The sequence below is a fragment of the Ursus americanus genome, chromosome 15 (assembly GCF_024610735.1).
Source record: "Ursus americanus isolate L20-20 chromosome 15, mUrsAme1.1.p, whole genome shotgun sequence".
Taxonomy (NCBI): domain Eukaryota; kingdom Metazoa; phylum Chordata; class Mammalia; order Carnivora; family Ursidae; genus Ursus; species Ursus americanus.
In genome coordinates this window covers 35,241,261-35,263,819 of record NC_142141.1, presented here as the reverse complement: position 1 = coordinate 35,263,819, position 22,559 = coordinate 35,241,261, and the positions used below count along the sequence as shown (strand labels likewise).

The 22,559-nt window shown below is 33.3% G+C and overlaps 1 protein-coding gene across 7 annotated transcripts in view; it reads right to left on the bottom strand.

Moving 5' to 3' along the window:
* The window catches only part of RICTOR (RPTOR independent companion of MTOR complex 2), a 107,859-nt gene that overhangs the window by 11,172 nt on the left and 74,128 nt on the right, over positions 1-22,559 (bottom strand). For 5 of the 7 annotated variants that reach the window (XM_045787308.2, XM_045787310.2, XM_045787312.2 and 2 more), the window contains 20 exons: positions 22,457-22,523; positions 22,230-22,310; positions 20,112-20,212; positions 18,008-18,173; positions 17,509-17,610; positions 17,346-17,392; positions 15,752-15,887; positions 15,155-15,354; positions 14,798-14,924; positions 14,145-14,309; positions 13,863-13,939; positions 13,340-13,418; positions 10,021-10,130; positions 9,482-9,569; positions 8,258-8,350; positions 7,796-7,902; positions 6,858-7,087; positions 4,344-5,352; positions 3,990-4,061; positions 459-636 (listed from right to left, as the gene is read on the bottom strand). In XM_045787308.2, coding sequence (XP_045643264.1) covers positions 459-636; positions 3,990-4,061; positions 4,344-5,352; positions 6,858-7,087; positions 7,796-7,902; positions 8,258-8,350; positions 9,482-9,569; positions 10,021-10,130; positions 13,340-13,418; positions 13,863-13,939; positions 14,145-14,309; positions 14,798-14,924; positions 15,155-15,354; positions 15,752-15,887; positions 17,346-17,392; positions 17,509-17,610; positions 18,008-18,173; positions 20,112-20,212; positions 22,230-22,310; positions 22,457-22,523 — 3,235 coding nt within the window. The remainder of the gene's footprint in view (positions 1-458; positions 637-3,989; positions 4,062-4,343; positions 5,353-6,857; positions 7,088-7,795; positions 7,903-8,257; positions 8,351-9,481; positions 9,570-10,020; positions 10,131-13,339; positions 13,419-13,862; positions 13,940-14,144; positions 14,310-14,797; positions 14,925-15,154; positions 15,355-15,751; positions 15,888-17,345; positions 17,393-17,508; positions 17,611-18,007; positions 18,174-20,111; positions 20,213-22,229; positions 22,311-22,456; positions 22,524-22,559) is intronic. The other 2 variants (XM_045787309.2, XM_045787313.2) reach the window with 1 other exon arrangement.

Genomic DNA, 22,559 nt, shown 5'->3' with positions numbered 1-22,559 from the left:
GACACATGTGGCTGTCCTATGCAGGATAAACAGGTTCAAGGTTTACGGGGGGGGGGGGGGGGAAGGAAGGAATATACTGCATATCTCAAACTTACACAACTTTGTGTTCAATGTCAAAAAACAAAAAATAAAAGACAAAAAATAAGGATAATTCCAATGTGATTAAAAAGCAAAGTTAAAAATTCACTAAACTTTAGAGAATATACTGATAAAGTAATCAAACAAGATGCTGATTTAGAATGGGAAGAGAAGGAATTTAATGTTCTGGGGACTTGAATATACTAAATAATAAAAGTACAGAATAGTTGAGAGAGGTGAAATAATTTTCATCATAAAATGTTTTTCAACAAAACTGCCTTAAAAAATTATCTTCTCTCAAAATAGTATTCACTCTAAATTGTAATTTCTAGTAAGCAGTTATACAGTATGAAATAATAAGAAAATAGAATTCATGATACCTGGAATATATCATTGATGTCTACTGGAAGAGCAAGACCAATATAGTCATCTGAACTACCATACGTTGCACTGGACACCATGGACCTCACTGAGGAGGATCGCTGCAGGGTATTTTGATTAATAGGACTTAATAAATCTTCTTTATCTAATGAAGCATAACTTAAAGCTTTCATGAACCTATAAAACCATAAAAAAAACCCACTTGCATTAGTTTTTGATTTGTAAAAGAAAAATTAATTTATTTTTGTAACTTCATAAAAGATAAGTAGCTAGCCACGTACCAAACAGTGCCATCTTGTTTATTAAGAGCATATAAACACTTGAAATCATTTAGGTGTTATAAAATGATATACAAAAGACCATGAGGCTGTTACAAAAAACAACTGCTATGACCTCCCAGGTAAAAGTGAAAAGGTGGGCAATTAAGATAACTTTCAATATTTAGAATTTTTTTTAAAAAATGACCTCAGAAGTCACAGGTATGATCCAAGGACTATCTTCACAATCATTTCAAACTAGTAAATTTGCTATTATACAACTAAGGGCATATTTATTAACTCTAAATCATTTAACATTATTTTTATGAAGAATAAGAATCCTTATCATCCTTTGTGTGGTAATTAATGCTTTAGCAACAAGATTTATGTAACACAGAAGACACAAAACAGCAATAATGTTATCATTTGTAAATATTACAAGACAGTTTTATTTAAAGCACTGATATTACCTCAATGCATTCCTTACTAGTGACTCCATAATAAATATGGTATACCGATATTTCTGTAAGATACAGATTTCTTGATACAGATTTCTTATTCATGCAGCATACATGCTAAAATATTTACTAGGCACCTGCTGTGTATATACAAGGCACCACACAAGGCTCCATGTTAATGTACACTGGCATTTAGAAACCCAAGTCATTTAAAATATAACAATGTAGCCTGATATATATAAAAAATTATTATTTTGTAATGCACACAAAAGAAATCCTTCAAAATGGTAGCTATTAAGATTATCATAGTTGGGACACCTGTGGCTCAGCCGGTTAAGCTTCTGCCTTCAGTTCAGGTCATGATCCCAGGGTCCTGCATCAGGTTCCTTGTCAGCAGAGAGCCTGCTTCTCCCTCTGCCTGCTCTGCCTGCCACTCCCCCACTTGTATTCTCTCTCTCTGACAAATAAATAAAACCTTAAAAAAAAAATTGTCATAAGAAAAACCACTCCTAATTTCTGCTTAAAAACCACTAACTGAAATTGACAAATTTCATAAAACAGGTCAGTGGTTCTAAAATTATATTGTTAAACCTCTCTTACTTCATAAAACTCTTAAAGGAGTACTGGAGGTATAGGAAGGAATTACTGGATTACTTGCCCTCCTGATCTCTATTTCAACTGACTAGCTCCATTTTAATCTATTCTGCATATTGGGTTTCCATAGAAATGTTTCTGTGAAAAAAGAGATTCTCTACTTAAAAAGCAATATTTGAAAAGCTTAAAACCACTGATCTAGTCCAAATTCTATTAGATGAGGCAACTGAGGCCTAGATATTTCAAAATTCATGAACTTTCCCACACAGATTCTTAACAGTGAGCCACTGAGGTCTGCCTGGTTTTGTTCTGGATTGATGAAGTTTTGCAAAGTTGTTGAAGTCTAGGCAGATGAGACATTACAGGATAATTTACAAAACCTTTTCAAGTTCATTCACTCAGTCCCAGGATTAGAATTTAGGATTAAGGATTCCTATTTCAATGTTCGTTCTACCATGTCCCAAGGAAACGGTTCAGTGAGAGATGATTTTTAAGATTGCTGAATTTATGTTATCCATTATACCATAGGTATCTGCATGCCTACCCTGTTAATTTTATTAGAAAACAAAACAAATAATAATAGTCCTTCTCAGCCTGGATTCCAAACTGTTATTTTAAAGTAAATCTGTAGTTAGCTTCCATCACTTTCATTTTCTCTGAAATAACCAAAGGTAAGAAGTAGGAACAGAAAGACTAATGCTGACACGATTTTTTCCTCCATGGAACCTGGTTCACACACACAGTAAGTACTAAACACAATTTGAAAAAACAAATGAAAGATTTGATGAACATAAAAATTCTGTTATGCCATCATGCCTCTGTACAAGCTGTTCTTGTCTCTTGACTATTTTTTCTTGTTTTTATTTTTTTCCCTCACAAGAAATTAAAACACCTATTCATCTTTTATAATGCCAATAACTTGGCATTTTACTCCAGGAGTAAAACTTCCAAGTAACTTTCTTCTGGTCTAACAGAGAACACAGGAAATAAGATTCTAAGAAGCCAGACTGGTTAGGAAATGAGTGATTTGGGGTTAGCTGTCTTTTCTGGTCTATTCTTAATGAATATTTAAACAGTACAACTCTTTAATCTAGGCCTTCATCAATTTGGACAGAAATTCCTGCTTTGATGGGATATAAACAACTTCACTGAATGGTTCAAAGTGAACAGCACTGGTTATTGCACTGAGCTGTACGATGGTACTCCTCCTCCTGCTTGTTTTGCTGTGCTACGTTACTTACTGGCCCCTGGCTGCTGCAGTGGTCTGAGTCTTCAAATATTTTGTTTTAATATAAAAGTTTCCTCCTTTGCTACCAATTTTATCAGCTGTCCTTTCCTGTTATAGTCTTCCTACCAATCAGAAGCTTCTAACTGTTGCTCCCATAGGCCTGAAAACCTGGTATCCAAGCTTGTTAAAATAAATATCAAATTTGAATGTGGGTCAGAGGTACCTCTTTTGAATACAATTCATGAACCTTACTGCACAGATTTAAACTAGTGAGCTATTAAGAGATTTGCCTCTCTTTGTTCTGAATTGATGAGGTTGCCAAAGATGGGTGAGTTCCTGTATGAGACATCACCATATAATTTATAAAAGTCTATCAAATGGGATATAATTTATAATCTGCTACAGAGGAACCCCTTCTACTAAATGCATTAGCATTACTGAAGTAAAACTGCTTAATAACTTCTTAATGTTATTAAGAATTTGGTTCTGTAAAAGCCAAATGGGTTACATAAGGAAATAACTACCCATAACACTAATGATGACGATATGCGTCAAGCACTATTCTCAGTATCTGACAAATACTAATCCATTTAAATAAGTGGGAATTAATAACCAAAAACTAGGTAAACTTTTAGAAGTATTTGGCCCAACAAAAACAAAATAACAGGTACAGAAATCTTTGCAACAAATTTTACACTGCATATATTTTAAAGGTAAAATCAGAATTATTTATTATTTAGTAATTATTATTATTTATTTTGATTGGTCACAATCTTTAGATATGGCATAGAAATTCCCTAAAAGTTCTTGAGCATAGGTAAACTGCTACTGCTTAATCCTGAGGGCCAAGTAATTCATTTAATATTCATTAGGTTCCTACTAAATCATCACAGCTACTTCAGACAAACTGAAAAGAATTTTACTAAAATTTGTAGTTACTGAGAAAATATAATAATAATAAAGGTCAACTTTTGGAGCCTTAAATTGACCTACCTGAAAAGGTTGTTTGTTATTGTAGGTCTTAAGCTCCTGATTCCCCCGACATGCTTCTTTTTAAAATCGATCCTTGCAGAAGCGAGAAATAAAAAAAAGCTTGTGACTTGTGTGTCCTTGCAAACCATATATGTTTATTGTCAGGGCCTAAAAGAATTTCTTTTCCCCCCTCGCAGCTGCAAGAATCCATTTCAAATCATATCGGGTAACTAGGAGCTTATAGCCTACCATAGTAAACAATTATAATTGGTCAGTTCTGAGGCTTACGTAGATGCAAAACCTGTCTAATGCTTTCCATTTAAGTCTGTTAAAATGCAACCATTATTGTTCATTTTTAAACGTGTATTTGCTCACCTGCTTGGTGTTAACCTGGACTCAAAGCTGTTGGCCTTCATGGTGATAGTATCAGTAAACAGCACGTCTTTTGCTGGAGATGCCAAAGCTTCAGAATGAGATAAGGATGGATGCATTCTTTGTTGCTGTAATCTTTTCAGTGTAGCGTAGCCAAAGGCGTCTCTAGAACTCGTGTAACTAAAGTTACAATCTGCTAGACTTTTAATCGTAGCAATAGAGGGTGCTTTAAGGGACTGTGCTCTTCTAGGAAGTGTATGAGAAGAACCTGGAGGCACCAGGGACACTGAGTTTGATTTGGAGAGAGACAGGTGGTTAGACTGTGGCGTCAAATAGTGGCTTGTCTTAACAGTTTTAGTACTTACCACAGTACTCATACTTCCACAGTCTGTGTCCACAGTTGTAGCATCGACACCTACTGTCTCCCGTGAAGGACTTGAACTCATAGAACTTATGCCACTTGTTGTAGTGTCTGTATTAAAACTTTGGCTACGTATCTTCATATGTGAGCTTGTTGAACTTTCTACAACTAATCTCTCTCGGCTTGTGTTTTCTCTGTGATTCTCTGTACCAAGACTCTTGGTGAATTTTAAGTCATTCTCTCCAATACTTGGAGTACTACCAGTGTCTTCAATGTGCTTATTCCCAACAAATGAAGTTTCTAATTGTAATGTTTTCTGTACTGTGGATACGGGTGTGAAATCATCACTATGATTAAAGTCAACACTGGGCTCTGTAAGTGTTCTGATCCGCCTGTTGTTTGTCTTATTTTCAGATGACAGTTTCCCTCCTTTCGGATCACTGCTACTACGATGTTTTTTATTAGGCAAAGTAAGTGAATTTAAGATACGATTCTTCACAAGTTTACTAGAAGCAAAGAAAGGGAATGAATTTTTATCCTTTATAGGTCCAGGTCGATCGTAAAATGCTGGCTCTGTATCTTCGTTGATGTCAAGAAAAAATGTACTGGTAGAGCTGCTGCCAAACCGGTCATCCTCCATTATGAACATACCTATGATCAAAGGGTTGTTAATAAGAGCACATAAAAAATGACAAAACAAATCAAAGCAATTGTCAGTGACGTATTTCAAGAATTTTTTGTTGAATAGTCATCTAGGAAAAAAATTTTCAAAAATAAAGGGTTAAACTGCTGAGAGCCACATTAAAAAAAAAAAAGAACTTCTTGAGACCAAGTGTTTGAACTTAAATAAAATGTGAAATTATGTCATTACGAGGAACTTCTGTTATTTCCCAGGAAAAATTAAAGGATTCATTATGACCCAGTTTACATTAAGTGTTTTTTTGCTTGACTGTTTTAATGGCAGGGAGTTTCCAAAACCTCCAAATATTCAGGATAAAATTAAAGGAAAAAGGAGATTTGACCATAGATGTTCATTCACTCATACATATTCCTGTTAGTTTATTTTTCAAATCACAATAGGTAGTAGAAATTAATCTTGTAAGAAATGAATTCCTCCTCTTAAAATATACTTATAAAGAACTAAGTCACAGCATTTTAAATTCATGTTTAAATCAATTAGGCTTATTTATTTTCCTTTAGGTACTAAGGAACTCATCTAAATTCAGTGTCCAACTCTAACTTAAAAAAAAAAAAAAAAGACTCAATCTGGGTGTCCAAAGACATCTATGAGATTTTATCCCATTTTAACTTTTAACTTTTTGATCAATAATTATAAACTTCAAATTTATTTTGAAAGAAAGCAAAGTAAAATCCCAAATAAACTTACATAACGTATTTTCAGATTTTGTTAATTCTAAGATGCACATTTTTCACATGTAATATCTCTAAAATCAGAATGCATCTTGTAATCAGTGGTATGTCCTAGTTTAATAGGCAGTATTTTTTTCTTCTTTTTTAGTGGCACATAAAATACTGCTGCCTCTTATAATTCACAGCATCTTTGGCCTAGTGAAATATGGTTTGAAAAATATTGCACTATCTTCTTAAAAAGAATCATTTCTTAAATTTTGTACGACTAATAATATTTAGGGCTTAAAACTACAAACTTTTATTTAATTGATTTTTTGATACTCCATCTTTTAACAGTTTCAATATTTAGTTTTAAAATTTAGCTCTTCTCTCAAAAATGAATATGTAAGTATAATATCTCTTAACAAATACATTCTGGTTCAACAATCTCTGTATCTGAAAAATGAGTGAAAAAAGTATATAAATGAAGGAGGTAAGCAAATAAACATTTACTTTTTAGATTTATGATAAGCAAAAAGGGTTCTTCTGGCACATGGGTTATTTTTTAACTCTGTCAGTAAGACTTTTCTGAAAGCTATTTAGAAAAGCAAGGAGAGAGAACAATGTAGTCTCGTGGTTATCACTCTCCGCTGTGAAAAGATAACACATTCTCCAAGACCCCATTACTGCCAAATTATCTTAGAAAAAAGTAAATCAGGAATGTAACAAATACATTTAAATTGTGATATTACAAATACAAATGTGAATTTCAGCTAACTTTATATGATCTTGTCAATAATACTCACTTGATGGTGCAGATTCACTTTCACTATTATGTCTAGAGCTGGTTGACTCTGAGTTCAAACTCAGGGTGCTTGGGATAGATGAAAGTTCATTACAGAGTTGGTCTACATCATCTGGAACCACTGGCCACAAATGTTTGCGACTGTGCCTTACAGAATCCCAGTTGTGACATTTCAGAATATCACAGCCCTGTTTGGTTTTGGCTATGAGCCCAAGCACATATACACAGGTCCTATATGTAAAAGATGCAGTAATGACAGTTTATAATTCCAAACTGAGATTTCTTAAAGTAACCAAAATATTAGTTTGCTATATGTACATTTGAATTTTCTTTAAAAGTCATTAAAAAATTGTTTAGCTTGTGGAAAAATGTATTAAAATGAGTTAGGAGTAACTTAGAAGCCGTAAGTAACATCAACACCTTCCTAATATACATAGTAATTACAAAGAAGTAATTTAAAAAAACATAATGCAAATCTTAGGGGAAAAATGACACATACTAACATTTCTGACATTTCTGGGATAAATCTGGAATATATGGACTATTGGACTCCTGCATATACATTATACTTTCACTGTTTGCCAGTTACTAAACTTCAACATAATGATAAAAATGAAATGGTAACATTAAGCAAGGAGCTCCTTAAGATGTTTAACTTAGTGCATTTAAAAATCTTTTTTTTTTTTTTTTAAGTAAACTCTACTCCCAGTGTGGGGCTCAAACTCATGACCCCAAGATCAAGAATCACATACTCTACTGACTGAGCCAGCCAGGTGCGCACCCCCACCCCACCTTTCCTTTTTGAATCTTTTATCATTAGGACTTTCAGTGAATTAATAGTTCCAATGGACTACACTGAATCATAAAATACTCTTCCCTCACAGCCATTTGTGAACAAGAATATATACATTAGAAATATTTATGAGTGAAATAACATACCCCCTAATTGAAAGAACCTCACACTGCTTTGCAAGTTTTAGTATATCTGGAATCACATTTTCTTCCTGTAGCAAATTGAGACCCCAATTTGATGAGCCAATATTTCCCTGAAAGAAAAGAAATCACTTATATCAAATATATTTATAAAAGTAACTTTTTCGAGAAATTTGGGAGAGCTACCAAAACAAGAAATTTAACCCCATCTATGAGAAAGAAAAAAATGTGAAAAAAAAACTTAAATATGGAACTTTAGGAATTAATGCTCCATTTGTCTTAGCAAGAAAACTAATAGCTTAATCATCTATTTTCCAGTCTAAAAATAGTATTTAAAATGGGCAGAAACAATCTTGGTCTTAGAATATTAATCTGAGAAGAAGTTCTAAATAAAATTATTTTTATTTATTAAGAAAATTTTAAAAATCTAAAAATGATGAAGATCTTATAGAAGTGTTTATTACAAACCAAGGCCCAAAGAGATGCTTTCAGTTTTTTAATTTCTTCCCATTTATCCAAATCTGGTGTACGAACATTGTGACAGAGTTCGGTAATAATATTCTGGAGAAAGAAAAATAAAAAAAGAGTAACAATATGTTTTCAATGCATCTTAAAATGAAATTTTTAAGGTTTGCATTTAGTAACTTTTGCCTATTTAAAATTCTAAAATAATTTTATGTAAACTTTCTTAAACAGCACTAGTGCAGGGGCTCTGAGTTCATATTCTAGAGTTAGCACTTACTAGCTATGTGGTTTTGAGCAAGTTAGTTAATCCCCCATGCCTTGATTTCCAATCGCTAAAATAGAGAGATCTGTTTCATAAGGTGTAATGACTTAATCATTACATATAAAGTGCTTAACAAAGTACTTGGTACCTAGTATTATAAAAATGTTAGTCATAATTATCAGTTTTTTAAATAGAACACTAGTGAATTAAAAAAACTAATATAAAGGTATGTGCTCCAAAAGTCTTCAGACTTAATATAAAAATAGGACACTATCGAGTACATTTATGTAAAACTTTTGCCCCTGGGATGAACACTGACAGAAAAATGAACTAAACTGCCAGATTACTATTGTTCAAAAGACACACATGCAAATACTTCTGTATTTCTAAAATAAGAAAAAAGTTGCATTTATTGAAAACACTTAGTAGCAAGACATATTCACAGCCACAAATTTGGTGTGCATATAATCAAAGAATAACTGCTTGACACTAAGCCTGTTATAGTCCATGAGTACATGAGAATAGTGAGGTACAAACAAATAGTAATTAATACTTCCAGTTTGTTGCTCACCAAAGATAACTGAATCTGTATCAGCTTCGGTTTAACTTCCCAACAAGGACAATTAAGAAATTCAGTTTTTTAGTATGTTTCTACAAAAGAGATGAACTTCGCAACAAACCAAAAAAGACAGAACTCAGAGTTTAAGTGGCTTACTTAGCCTATGTAACAAATTAGCTAGGCAAAAGGTGACACGTAAGTCAGGGAAAGGCATGCAAACCAGTGATATACCTAAGGATTACAAACACAAAGTGCCTAAGTCAGTTATAAGATCGTTGGCTTTAAAAGCAATTATGCTGCTAACTTTAAGGCTTTTGAGAAGTTTTTGCAAAGGTACTACTTTAGAAATACTGAGATTTTTTTTCTATGATTGTAGCTATTTAAAACAAGTAAATTATGTTTTTACCTGTACTTCCAACAAATGACAGCCTGTTTTGTGGTGTACCAGTTGTCCATAGAGGTGTACAGGCAGGTAGACATGAGGACGCTGTAATCTAGTATAAGAAAGATGACTGATACACCTATTACCTCATTTACAATATGCTAATTAAAACAAAGACTACTAACAAAGTACTAGATAAAGATATAATCTCTCGGCATACATAAAAATATGAAAGTGGAAAAGCACGAGAATTTCTCTAGAAAAAGAACAGTTTACCTGGCCTCAAAGTAATGCATAATGGTAAGAGAGCTGAGACCAGAAAAAAGACCAGGTAAGAGCGTGGAAGGTATACAAATTATATTAGTAGGGTAGTCAGCATGTTTTGAGTGCCACTGGAGTTCTTGAGCAGTCAATCCTATGCTTTAAGATTTTTGTCTTATGTCAGTGAGGGAAATAAAATTTCCAAGTACTCAGAAAATTTCAAAAAATAAAGAATTATTATGAACTGGTTTTGAAATTTTTATTAGAGGACCAGTAATAAATTATTCCATTAACTAGACTACCTTTGGTTACTTCGACGAACATAGTTATCACCATCAATTGGCTTTCGGTAAGTAGTAAGTGCTTCATTAAGTTGTTCCTCAATCAAGTCAACATACTTTGAATTATACTCCTGGAAGATAATATTGTTTTAGCTGTATACAGTATCATATTCACTAAATTCATAACATGTTAGGTAACTACCAAATCTTAAAAGCATAAATACAAGAAAAATGAACATCTGTACAAGAAAATTTAAGACTTTTTAAAAACAGGAGAACGAGGTATTATGAATGTAAATGTTCTATCATATCCCAAAGCTTTCTGCTTATACTGTTATTCCCATTTTCAATTAATATTTTAAAGTCCATATAAGTTAATAGTTTCGTTTTTCATCTTAAATTCCTTTCCTCGTTAAATACAAACAAAAACAAGCCTCTTAATATTAAACTGTAAACATATTCACTAAAAATTTTAAAAAGAAAATTAAATGAATTGTATCCTTTCAGCACCTTTTGACAAAAAATAGTATCTCTTTCCCCACTGATTTAAATCAAGTCAAATGTAAAAAATGTTTCCAACTAAAAGTTGAAAAACTTTTAAATTCTTTAAACTGAAAGTCATACTGTCATTTTATTGAAAAGATCTCCACTTTATTTTTCCCCTTTTATTTTTTTAACATTTTTAAATTTAAATTCAATTAATTAACATATAATGTATTACTGGTTTCAGAGGTACAGGCCTGTGATTCATCAGTCTTATATAATACCCAGTGCTCACTGAATCACATGCCCTCCTTAATGTCCATCACCTAGTTAGCCCACCCCTCTACTCTCTTCCCCTCCAACAACCCTCAGTTTGTTTCCCATGATTAAGAGTCTCTTATAGCTTGTCCCCTTCTCTGGTTTCATCTTGTTTTATTTTTTCCTCTCTTCCCCTATGATCCTCTGTTTTATTTCTTAAATTCCACATATCAGTGAGATCATATAATAATTGTCTTTCTCCAGCTGACTTATTTCGCTTAGCATAATACCCTTTAATTCCATCCACATCATTGCAAATGGCAAGATTTCGGGGTTTTTGATGGCTGCGTAATATTCCACAGTGTGTGTGTGTACACACACCACAACCTCTTTATCCATTCATCTGTCGATGGACATCTGGGCTCTTTCCATAGTTTGGCTGTTGTGGACATGGCTGCTATAAACATTGGGGTGCAGGTGCCCCTTCGGATTACTACATTTTTATCTTTGGGGTAAATGCTAAAAGATCTCCACCTTAAACTGTTTAGTAGGAATTGGTAGAACCTCTTCGGAAAGCAATTTGGCAGTATGTATCAAAAATGTTAATTCACATACTTTTTGACTCAACAACTACACTTTTAGAAATTTATCCTACAGAAATACATGTACAAGCATGCAAAGACATATGGAAAAATATCCAGCAAACACTGTTTACAAAACAAAAAAAGTTGGAAACAATGTCAACACAGGAGTGATTATAAAAGTTAAAGTACATTCACATAATGTACTATGCAGCCATTAAAAAGAACAAGCTGATTTAAATGTATAGCTCTGAAAAGATCCCTCAAATACACTGCTAAATGAAAAACTGATTCTTATCTACACTTAAAAATAGAACTCACTTGTATTTTTAAATAAAGAGTATGTACTTATATATGGATAGAACGTCTCTGAATGCACACAAAATAAACTATTACAGACATTTACCTACACAAAAGACAGAATAAGGGCACAAGGAGACGTTTTTCATTCAAAACCATTTTAGACAACTTGAATTTGGTAAGTTACCTTAACTCCCTACTTAAAGCCTCTAAAAACGTACTTTTCCTATTTTTTCTTTAGGTTCCATATTTACTTCGTAATAGTAATATGAGGTTTTAATATTATCAGCATACCATCATAATTACTACTGGTACTATTACCCACAACACTACTATCAAACTTTCCTCTATGTATGAAAATCTTAGGGCAAAAAAGGCAGATATCTAAACTTTATACAGGAGTAGTTACATTCATGTGGTTCATCTTTTGACGAGGGACATTCATTTGGAAAACACTAGCCAAAGATCAGGGGTACGGTTTATAGCTGTGAAATGTACTGAGTTCCTACTGTGGGTCATCTTGAGGATTCTGCCCAAAAGGACCAAACTGGAGAGGCAAGAAAACCCCAACTGAGGGGTGGACCTCTACCTACCAGGAGGCAATATAAGCGGGCAGGGAGAAGAGCCACTGCCCTAGTCAAGGGAACTGAAAATGAGAGATCCACAGTGGTGAGGTCTTTGAGAAACTCATGAAGGTAACCCTCAAGTAGAAGAATTAACATCTGAAATCTGCAACAACCAAAGCTAAATAGCCCAGATAACAATTGTACCAACTGAGTAAGTCTGTTCTTGGCCCCCACACCTCTTCTTCCTCCTCCCGCTCCAAAGCTGAAGAGGCCCTAAACCGGCAGGTAGCTAGTACGTGGCAAGGAGAATGAGCACAAAGAGTGATGAGATCCTCCCTCCACTTAGTGTTTCTAAGTTTACCTCTGGGTGCTAGGGTGAAGTTTTAAACTGAATAAGTGAATTTTTATTACTGTACTGGCCTACATGTTTTATTACCTTAAAACAGGGACAGTGTCAGTTCATGCTGGCATGCCATAAGCTACTGGGAGGAAATTGAATATAGTGAGCATGGGCTTTAGAATCAAAAAGCACCCCTGCTCTATTTTTTAGCTCTGTGAGCTAGGATAAATTACTCCTCTAGGATAAAGTTTACTCTCCTTAGACTTCAAATTTTCATTCACAAAATAAAAATAACAATATATTTCATAGGGTTGCCCTGAGGATTAAATGAAGTAAGACTTGAAATGGTAGGCAATCAGTATGTTAGTTCTCTTCCCTGTCTCCTTTTCTCTAATTCAAGAAAGGGGACTATGTTGTCTTTATTTTTACACCTTCCATTTACTGCCTAACTGTAACTGCAATTCAGCATCTGTTTGTAACTTTCTACTGAAAATGCTCTGGCAAAATTCAGCAGTGACCAAACTGTCAAATTCAACAGCTTATTTTTCACTGTTCATCTTCTGTGACCTCTTTTTAACAAATATATATCACTGGCCTCTCTTTCCTGAAGCACCCTTTAGTGACACCATTCTCTCTGGCAATTTTCTGTCTTTGTCCTTCTATTCCCCTCATTAAATCAGAATGTTCTCTAGGGAGCAATTTCCAGTTTTCTTTCTTTTTTTGTTCTATCTTCCCTGGTGATCTAACTCATTTCAAGTTTCAACTACTACTATATACTGAGGACTCCCAAATTGCAATCAACAGAAAGTTACCTTGTGCCACTTTTCCAATTGTTTTGCTACATAACCCCTTTCATTCAGATAGGAAAATCCTTTTGGAATGGAAAGAAATCTGTAAATTAAAGCAAGCAATAGTTTAACACAGAGTCTGACCACAGTGTTTAAGGAGCTAAAACATCTTAAGCAATAGTATGTTTAAGGAGCTAAAAGACTTTATGAATAGCTTCCTCCAATTTACTATATTTCTATATTATTTACTGTAATTTCAAATACAAATAAATTTTCTTGCAAAAACACATGAATCTAATCATAGTAAAGAAAATGTCATGAAAATCATGACGAGACACAAATATAAAAGAAACATTAAGGAAAACAATGAAAAGACAGAGTTTCAGTATTAAAGGATATCTAAGATTCTAAAATAGACCTCTTTCAGAAGTTAACACCAAACCCTTTAAAGTATTTCTTGTTTGGATTTGAATCCAGCTTTAAAATACACTGCTACAGAGGACACAACAAAAAACGTAACTATAAGAAAAATTTACTTAACATTTACCTCAGGAGGAGAAGCAAACCCTTGTCTCCAAGGTGGGATAAAGCTGGCTTCATCTGAATAAGAGCATGAAGATTGGCCTAAAAAAAGTAATTATTAGGCAAATTAACAATTGCAAAATGAGAGTAAATTCTGTTTCTAAAACACCTATATTAAGTACATTATAATTTCACATAATTTTCTATTAAAATTGAGTATTTTAATAATTAAAATTAATTGAATAATTAAAATAATTGAATAAAAATTCATGCCTAAGTATTTTATCATAAAATAATAAACCTTTACCTTGTCTTCACATGCTTCATCAAGAATATCAAGAGCTTCAGAAGAAATCGTTTTGTTTTTATCATGCAGCTGGGTCACTAGTAATTCAATTCCCCAATTATTGAAGAATTCAACATTAGCTCTCAGTAATACTCTTAAATGTTTTGTTGCATATAGCCTGCAGGCCTACAAAGATAAATGAAAAAATAAAAACAAACAAACAAAACCCAAACTTCATGGATAGCCTATTTGGACTTTGCTTTGGGACAGTTTTGCTACTTGAAAATGGCAGAAAAATTGAAGTGAGGTCTAGCCCCTGATATATTTTCTTAATACTAGTAAATAAAATATTTCTGTTTCAATCTAGCTGCTTCTTCCCCTTTATAGAAAGATATGGGTACTGTGCACAGTTCAGGGGGAGCGACAGAGGTAGAGGGAGAAGCAGACTGCCCACTTAACAGGGAGCCCAATGTGGGGCTCGATCCCAGGACCCTGGGATCATGACCTGAGCCGTGAGCCACCCTGCCACCCAATGGAGGAACTACTATTTTAAAGTAAACTCAAATTCCATCTCATATTCTTAGGATTAATAATTAATTTTGCTTGGTTAAATTTTATGAAGTACTGAATTAACTGGCTATAAAAAAATACAGTTTTGTTGATGTTATACTCACATCAGTGGCTGCAGTAAGGATTTTTGAAAGGATAACTCTCGCCAATCCATCTCTGCTGTAGTCCAAGCTAGAAACGGTCAGTTTCAGTAAGTGATCTTGGTTTTTCAAGGAACAGAGATTAAGGAGACTTAAAAAAAAAAAAAAAAAAGATGAAAATATAAACAAGCATTTCTAAAAGAAAGCATTTAATGATAAATATCAAAGAAAAAAGAGCACAAAGCATCAAGATAACTCTAATTTTTTTTGTATTTTAATAAAATTTACCAAATACATGTACACAGAATAAAAAACATACCATTTCTCACTACATTAAAAATAAAGTTCAGGAATATACTGAAACAACCTGGGGATACTTACCATTGAAATACGCTGCATTTTTCCAGCATTTTGACTCCATGAGGGTGGCAAGAAAGTGTTCCAATAAATAAAAAGTAGTGTTGACTAAGGGTAGTCAATAAACCATTATTTTGAAGACTTCTTTCAGGCTTCATTCCAGATGAGGCATTGAGCCACTGAACAATATCTTTTACTAGATCTTCTAAGTATCCTTGCCCATCCTAAAAGCAAATACATTATGATATTATTGGAGAAGCACTTAGTGACTATAGTTAGAAAATTAACTTTAATCAAATCCAAAAAACATAATGATAATGATGAAGTGACTAATAACAGATACCAATCACTGAGTATGTTCTTTTAAATTTCATTCAACACAATGCTGCATGAAGATGATATATCTTCCATTTTAAAAAGAGAAAACCAGGTCTTCTATAAGGCACATAAGTTGTCCAAAGTCAAATAACTAGCTAGCGACAGAGTCAGAATTCAAATCTAGGTCTGGGCTCATTCCCTATGTTTCTAAATACAACTTATGCATACTCAGAAATAAAAGGAAGGGGGCAAATTTAATGAAAGACATTTGCTCTGGAAAATATTCAAAGTGCTTATTACTACCTCTTCAGACTCAAGAAGAAATTCTGTAAATTGGCAACCCACAACTGTGAGCTGCTTGGACTTGGCAAAATCCAGATCCAGGTTGGCATATAATTTACTGCTGGGCTTGTAAAAGTAAAGTAGTCTTCGTACAAACCTAAAAGCAAAATAAAATTAGCAATAAAGTAAGAAACCAAAACTACTTTAAAATCTTAACCATAGCTTAAGATAATAATAAGGTTTGAATATGTTTTGGGTTTAAACCACTAGAGTAAATGGCAAGGAATAAACACATTTGGTACATTACACACACACACACACACACACACACACACACACGCAAAAACAACAAAATACCAAAAACCAACCAAAAAAACAATGTAATTGTCAAGAACAGTTTGTGAAATAAGAATTTTATGGTGAGATGCCTGAAAGAAATAGAAAACAAAGATGCTAGCTGGAAAAATGCAGATATAACATAGTTAGAAGATACGCTTGGATAAATATGAAGAAGACACCTGAACATAAATTTTCTTCTACTGTATTTTGGGACAATCTTTGTCCCATGTCTCTATACAATAATCCTATACTGGATTAATTTTAAGCAAAATAAATCACACCACAATTCTGTCCGTTTTTCACAATTAGGCAAAAAGCCAAGCACAAACACTGCAGGTAAAATTAAGGCAAATGAATTTATGAAGCAATGAACATAATCTATATTTCAATGTTAAAACTTTCAACATTATGAGCTAAGCTTCCATTTAACTTAGTTCAATTTAATTTCATGCACTACAATCCAAAAATGGTGCCAATTCTAGGATGTGGAGAAACAAAGTTGAATGAGACTTCATCTCTGTTCTCAAGCAGTATGAAAAGTTGCTGCTATGCTTCTTTATTCCAATTTAACTTTATATATGTTCCATATAAACTTAATACAGATATTAAGTTAAGTATCATGAATGGATGAATACAACCAAATAATAATGTTAAGGACATAAATTTTTCAGAAACATGAAGTAAAGGCCCTCTTACTGAATGAGAGCAGTACTGGCAGTGGATTAGTCTAAACTCAGAATGAGTAAAAACGCATGGGGGTTCTAGAGAATAGCACAGTGGCTTGAAGTACTGTGTATGCCATGAACATTAGTATGTTTTATGAAAGGTGTGGAGAACATCAACTTGGTTAAGGGGAATGTAAAGAGGAGGACAAATGGCTAACCCTCCAAAGTCAGATGCAAATGCGAGTAGAAGGAGAATAGTAAAACGGCCATCATTTTGGGAGAGAAACTATGTCCTTATTATGTCATCTTCATACCTTAGGACTAAGATTACAACATGGCTGAAATTACCCCAATTTGAGAAACTTTTATCTGAAGTACTTCATTTGTTCCAAAACTAAAACCAGAATATAAATAACTAGAAAAAGAATTAGCTGATGCTTTTGGGTTATAAGAGTATACACAAAAATGTATACATGTACCTACTGAATACCAACGATTAAAATGTATGTATGTATCTTTAAAACACCAATTATTACTTTTCATGGGTATTAGGCATAATATAATTCAAATCTAATTTCTTTCAATTTAAATGCAAAACAGTTGTTACATACCTGTGCAACTGTTCATCTTTATAGTTTCTTAGATTTACATTTGGCCACTAGAAAAACACAATATGTTATATCATACATGTATTTGTCAATTCCCAAAATATAACTATGATGAATTACAATGAATAATAAAATGAAGCCATAACCAAGAAGTATCCTGTCATACCTTAAGAATGGTCCCTATAAGATTCCAATTCCATTCAAGATTCTCTTTATGTTGAAGAACTTGGCTATCTCTAAGGTTCATTAAAAGAGCTTCCTCTGTATCCTAAAATCATGAGATAGTAGTAAGGAAAATGAAGGCAAATTATCTTCACATTCAGAAAACTAAGTTCAAATTTTAAAAACATAAAGAAAGATTTTTCATTTAAGGATGAATTATCAAGGCTTTTTAACTTTAAAAAGTTATAAAAACATAGCTCTAGGGACGTCTGGGTGGCTCAGTCGTTAAGCGTCTGCCTTAGGGCGCTTAGGTTCCTGGGATCAAGTCCCGCATCGGCTCCCTGCTCTGCTGGGAGCCTGTTTCTTCCTCTCCCACTCCCCCTGCTTGTGTTCCCCTCTGTCGCTGGCTGTCTCTCTCTCTCTCTGTCAAATAAATAAATAAAATCTTTAAAAAAAAAAAATCAGGAAACTAAGTTAAAAATTGCGACATTTCATGTCAGTACCTTAAGAACAAATATATCTTTCTGAACTCGGAGATACTGATCCCGTTTCTGGTGGGTTGCAATTGCTTTCTGAATAATGTGATCTAAATGAAGGCTGTAAGGTTTAGGTCCTCGTTTCTTCATTTCATGGAAGCGTTTTAAACAGTTCAAAGCTGCACTGGCTCGCCTAATGAAAAAAAAAAAACTGAATTAATACTGTAGCAAAGCTAGCATAATTTTAAACAGATCACTTTGGTAAATTACTCTAGTAAAATATATAAATTCAAGACTAGAGACTGTTACTAAAAAGTAAATTATTTAAACAAATTTGAAACCACAAAAAAAATCAAAAACACTGCTGATCTGTATGAAGAAACACTATGTAGACCCAGCTAACTATGTATTTACCAATCTTTTCTTCTGTGGCGGTGGGCGCTTTTTGTATACTGGTTTTAAGAACTCCTACAAAGTCAGAAACCTAGTTTTCTCTATTTTCTTACAGAAGTTTAAAAATTTGCTTTTCACATTTAAATCTTTAATCCATCCGAAACTGATTTTTGTTTATGGTATAAGGCTGGAATATTTTATTTCCCCCCACCATGTGGATAATTGATGATTCCAGTATCAATTCATACAGTCTCCACCATGGATCTGCAACTGTGAATGGTATCCTTTAAAAAATTTTTAATTTCTTGTTTGTGGTCCATAAAAGCACAGCTTTCAAGAATCTCATAGCAATCAAGTCTCAACTCCAGAACTTCTGGTAAAAACAAATCAGATTTAAAATTTTAAAAGCCTGAGATGGGCTCAGATTGGCAATTAGTGAAAGTAAAGAGACCCTGCTGAGCTAAAAAAAACAACAGCAAAAAACTATTATAAGACTATTATTGCTGAAATTTTGAAGGTAAATTTGAATTCTTGATGAACCCTGAAATTCATGGCCATAATCTGACCCAGAGAAGTCAGATCTACCAGGCTTTGGGAAATACATTTTTCCATCATGAAACTACTAAAATAAAAACTGAAAGGGGCACATGGCTGGCATCAGTAGGGCATGAAGCTCTTGATCTCAGGGTTTGAGCCCCACACTGAATATAGAGATAGGTTGCTTAAATAAATAAACTTAAAAAAAGAAAAAGTTGAAAGCTATCATTACTAATGGAAGCCTAGAGTTAGCACTGAGATAATCCCTAGTAACTCTTAGTTTATAATACAACTTCATTCTATTAAATAATAGTATATTCACTGGCAGAGTTAAAATTAATAGAATATTATTTATTTATAGTGAGGCCCATATGTGTACTCCTGAATTAATAAAGCTAACTAAACTTTTAAGAAATGTATAACTATCAATAAAAAGTCACAGTTCTGAATAGCTAATGAACTACATTTCACTAATATTACAAAAAAAAGTCCAAATATATAAATTTCTCAGATCATAATAGGTAGATTTAAAAAAAAAAAAGAGAGAAGAGAAAAAAACACCCCTGGCTTAGATATAATTTTAACCAAATGAAAGAGATTCCTACTAGTGCTTTTCAATCAAGCATCTCCACCTTTACCTTTTAAATTATATTTTATTATTAGCAACAAAATTCCAGCAGAGCTACAGCTGTATTACCATACTTTTGTTTATAAATTATTTGCAATACCTCCTTCAGATTTAAGAGTTTAGCTTACTTCAATGCCTATAGTATGGGTTACGAACCTCCAAAATTTTTTACTACACATACAAAAGAATACATTATTACTCTTTGTGCTTTATTAACTTGAAATAGTTTAGACATTAAAGAGCCTAAGTTGCTGCTTAAAACATAAAACAGTCAAAAAATTCTCAAACAACATTTTTAATGATGTGGTAAAAAGTTTATGTCCTTGTCCAGGAACATGCCAGAAAAACTTGATTTTACTAAGCTATAATACATTGTAGCTTATATTAAATAATACTATCAACTTTCCCTTCATCTGAAGGCATCCCAAAAGAATTTCCAAAAAAATAAAAAATAAAAATTTCCAAAGCATAATCTACACACACACACACACAGAATTTTAAAAAGAAGAGAACGTCATCTAAATGGGTATTAAATACACCAGGCACAGTCTTTGCTAGAGCTCTGATACTTACAGTCTCTTTTCCTTGGGGATATCGAAAGATGCAGCCATATTCATTAGGGTTGGCAGGCAGTGCAAATGATGGCTGTGTGAATGAGGAAGAATTGTATTTGCCTAAAATGAAACATAATATTTTTAAGAGTTGACAGATAGAAATATTTTATGTTATAGATTATCCATAGATAAAATAGTAAAGGTTTTACTCATGAAAAGAACTTAATGATTCACTTTCCAATACATATTTATAATTTATTTTACCTACTTTCAAGAAGGATGAGACAGAATGAAGATAAAGACTCATATTACATTAATAAAACTCTGAATTTTACAGATCCTTATTATAACATTAAATTTTAATTTTAAGCAGTAACTTAAAATTAATTTAATTACAATTAAACTCAATTCTTAAATGATCTGAAAGGATTACACATCAAAACTTAGATCCAGTGCTATAATGTCACATTAATTCTACTTTCCAAACAAAATCCAGCACTCAATCTGCTTTCTACCAATGAAGTAATTTCATTAAATGTGGCAGCCAGAAAATGTAAGCATAATAAGCAATGAATTAATACCACTAATACTCAAAATGACCAGCGTTTATATTTCAAGGGAATCAAGAATTCTGGTCATAGAGGAAGGAAAAGATGAAATTTATAAAAAAAGATTCTTCATAAAGAGCAAATAATTCTAGATATTGATAACCTTACAGGAAAAGATATATTAAGAATTAAAATAAAAGGGACGCCTGGGTGGCTCAGTCAGTTAAGCATCCATATTTAGCTCAGGTCGTGATCCCAGGGTCCTGGGATGGAGTCAGCAGGGAGCCTCCTTCTCCCTCTGCCTGCTTCTCCCTCTGCTTGTGCTTGCGTGCGCGCTCTCTGACAAATAAATAAAAATCTAAAAAAAAAATTAATTAAAAAAATAAAAATAAAATCAGAAAGGATGCCTGGGTGACTCAGTCAATTAAGCATCTGCCTTTGGCTCAGGTCATGATCCCAGGACCCTGGATCGAGTCCTGCATCGGGCTCCTTGCTCAGCAGAGAGCCTGCTTCTCTCCCTCTGCCTGCCTCTGCCCCTGCTTGTGCTCTTTCTCTGTCTGACAAATCAATAAAATCTTTAAAAAAAAATATCAGATATGAAAACCTGCGGTGTTACTTAATTCTTTCATGGATGGGCTGAAGGAGAACAGAGCATATGGCTACAGAATCCGTTGGTAAACAAGACAGTTATCATTAAACTCTACTAAATTCTCTTTACCTCACTCACAGAGCCCAGCTGTTATGTGGGAAAAAAAACAAAACAAAATACTAGGGGTGGGGAGGACTAAAACAACAAAAACAAAAAGTACTCTGACAATAAGAGAAAATCATAATTTTAAAAGATCTGCCACAAGGTTACTTCTTCCTTAATCAGTTAAAATGGTTTTTATTTAGTATTCTATCAACAAACAGGTGACCTAGAAATAGGAATTCTATCTTGCAAACAATCAGTTCTTCCACTGGTTGATTTGCTGGGAGTAGTGAATGGTTGGATCACCTTTTTAGCTCCTTGTTTCCAGAAGTTACTGATGTCATAAAATCGAGGCAACTACCCCTCCAAAACAAAACAAAAAACCAAAAAAAAACCCAAAGAACTCACCTTCTAAACCTCAACTCACAAGTTTGCAGAAAATGTTTTCAAACAAGGGAGTTATACTTAGAATTTTTTTCACAGTTTTCTAAAAATTCAGGCACTGATTGCTGTTATCAATTCCACTGCTGCCTGATTGAAGGAATATCTAGTTTTGTAATTTCTTGCTCCTTAGGCAGCAGGCCTTTCTGAGATACATTAAGATTTACAGGACTCAAGATGTCAACAGCAAAAGTGAGTATTAAAATCAATATCCAGTACTTTTTAATTTTTTACATGTTCCATTTATTAAACTAGCCTATACTATAAATACACACACACACTATATATACACACACACATACATATATGTATAGATAGAAGGCATCAAGGGCTCTTGGCAACGCAAAGACAAACACTCAAAAAACAGCAAATTTACTTTGAGACACTACAAGGTAACATTATTTTGTAAATTAAAACATTAATGGTATGACACACAATCAGAAGTTGCTCAACTTACCATATGTAAAAGCTCTCCTAAAAGGATGGTAGCTCTAACTGAGATATGGTCATCACTGTTCGTTATCACTTCAACCAAACCCTTTGAAAAGAAAAAGAAAATATTATCATTGCAAAATAGTACGTAGGAACACATTTATGCATCATATATGCTTGCTGCTCTGAAAAAACTTTGTCAGAGAAAATTTAAAAAATAAAATAGAATAAAATAAAGTTTATAACTCTTACCTCTAGAAGTCCATTACGAATAAATGCAGAGAGTATCAGTGCCAAATAATTATCCATGAGGTCTGGCCTAGAAATAAATATAGCACAGAAACAGTTTAAATAC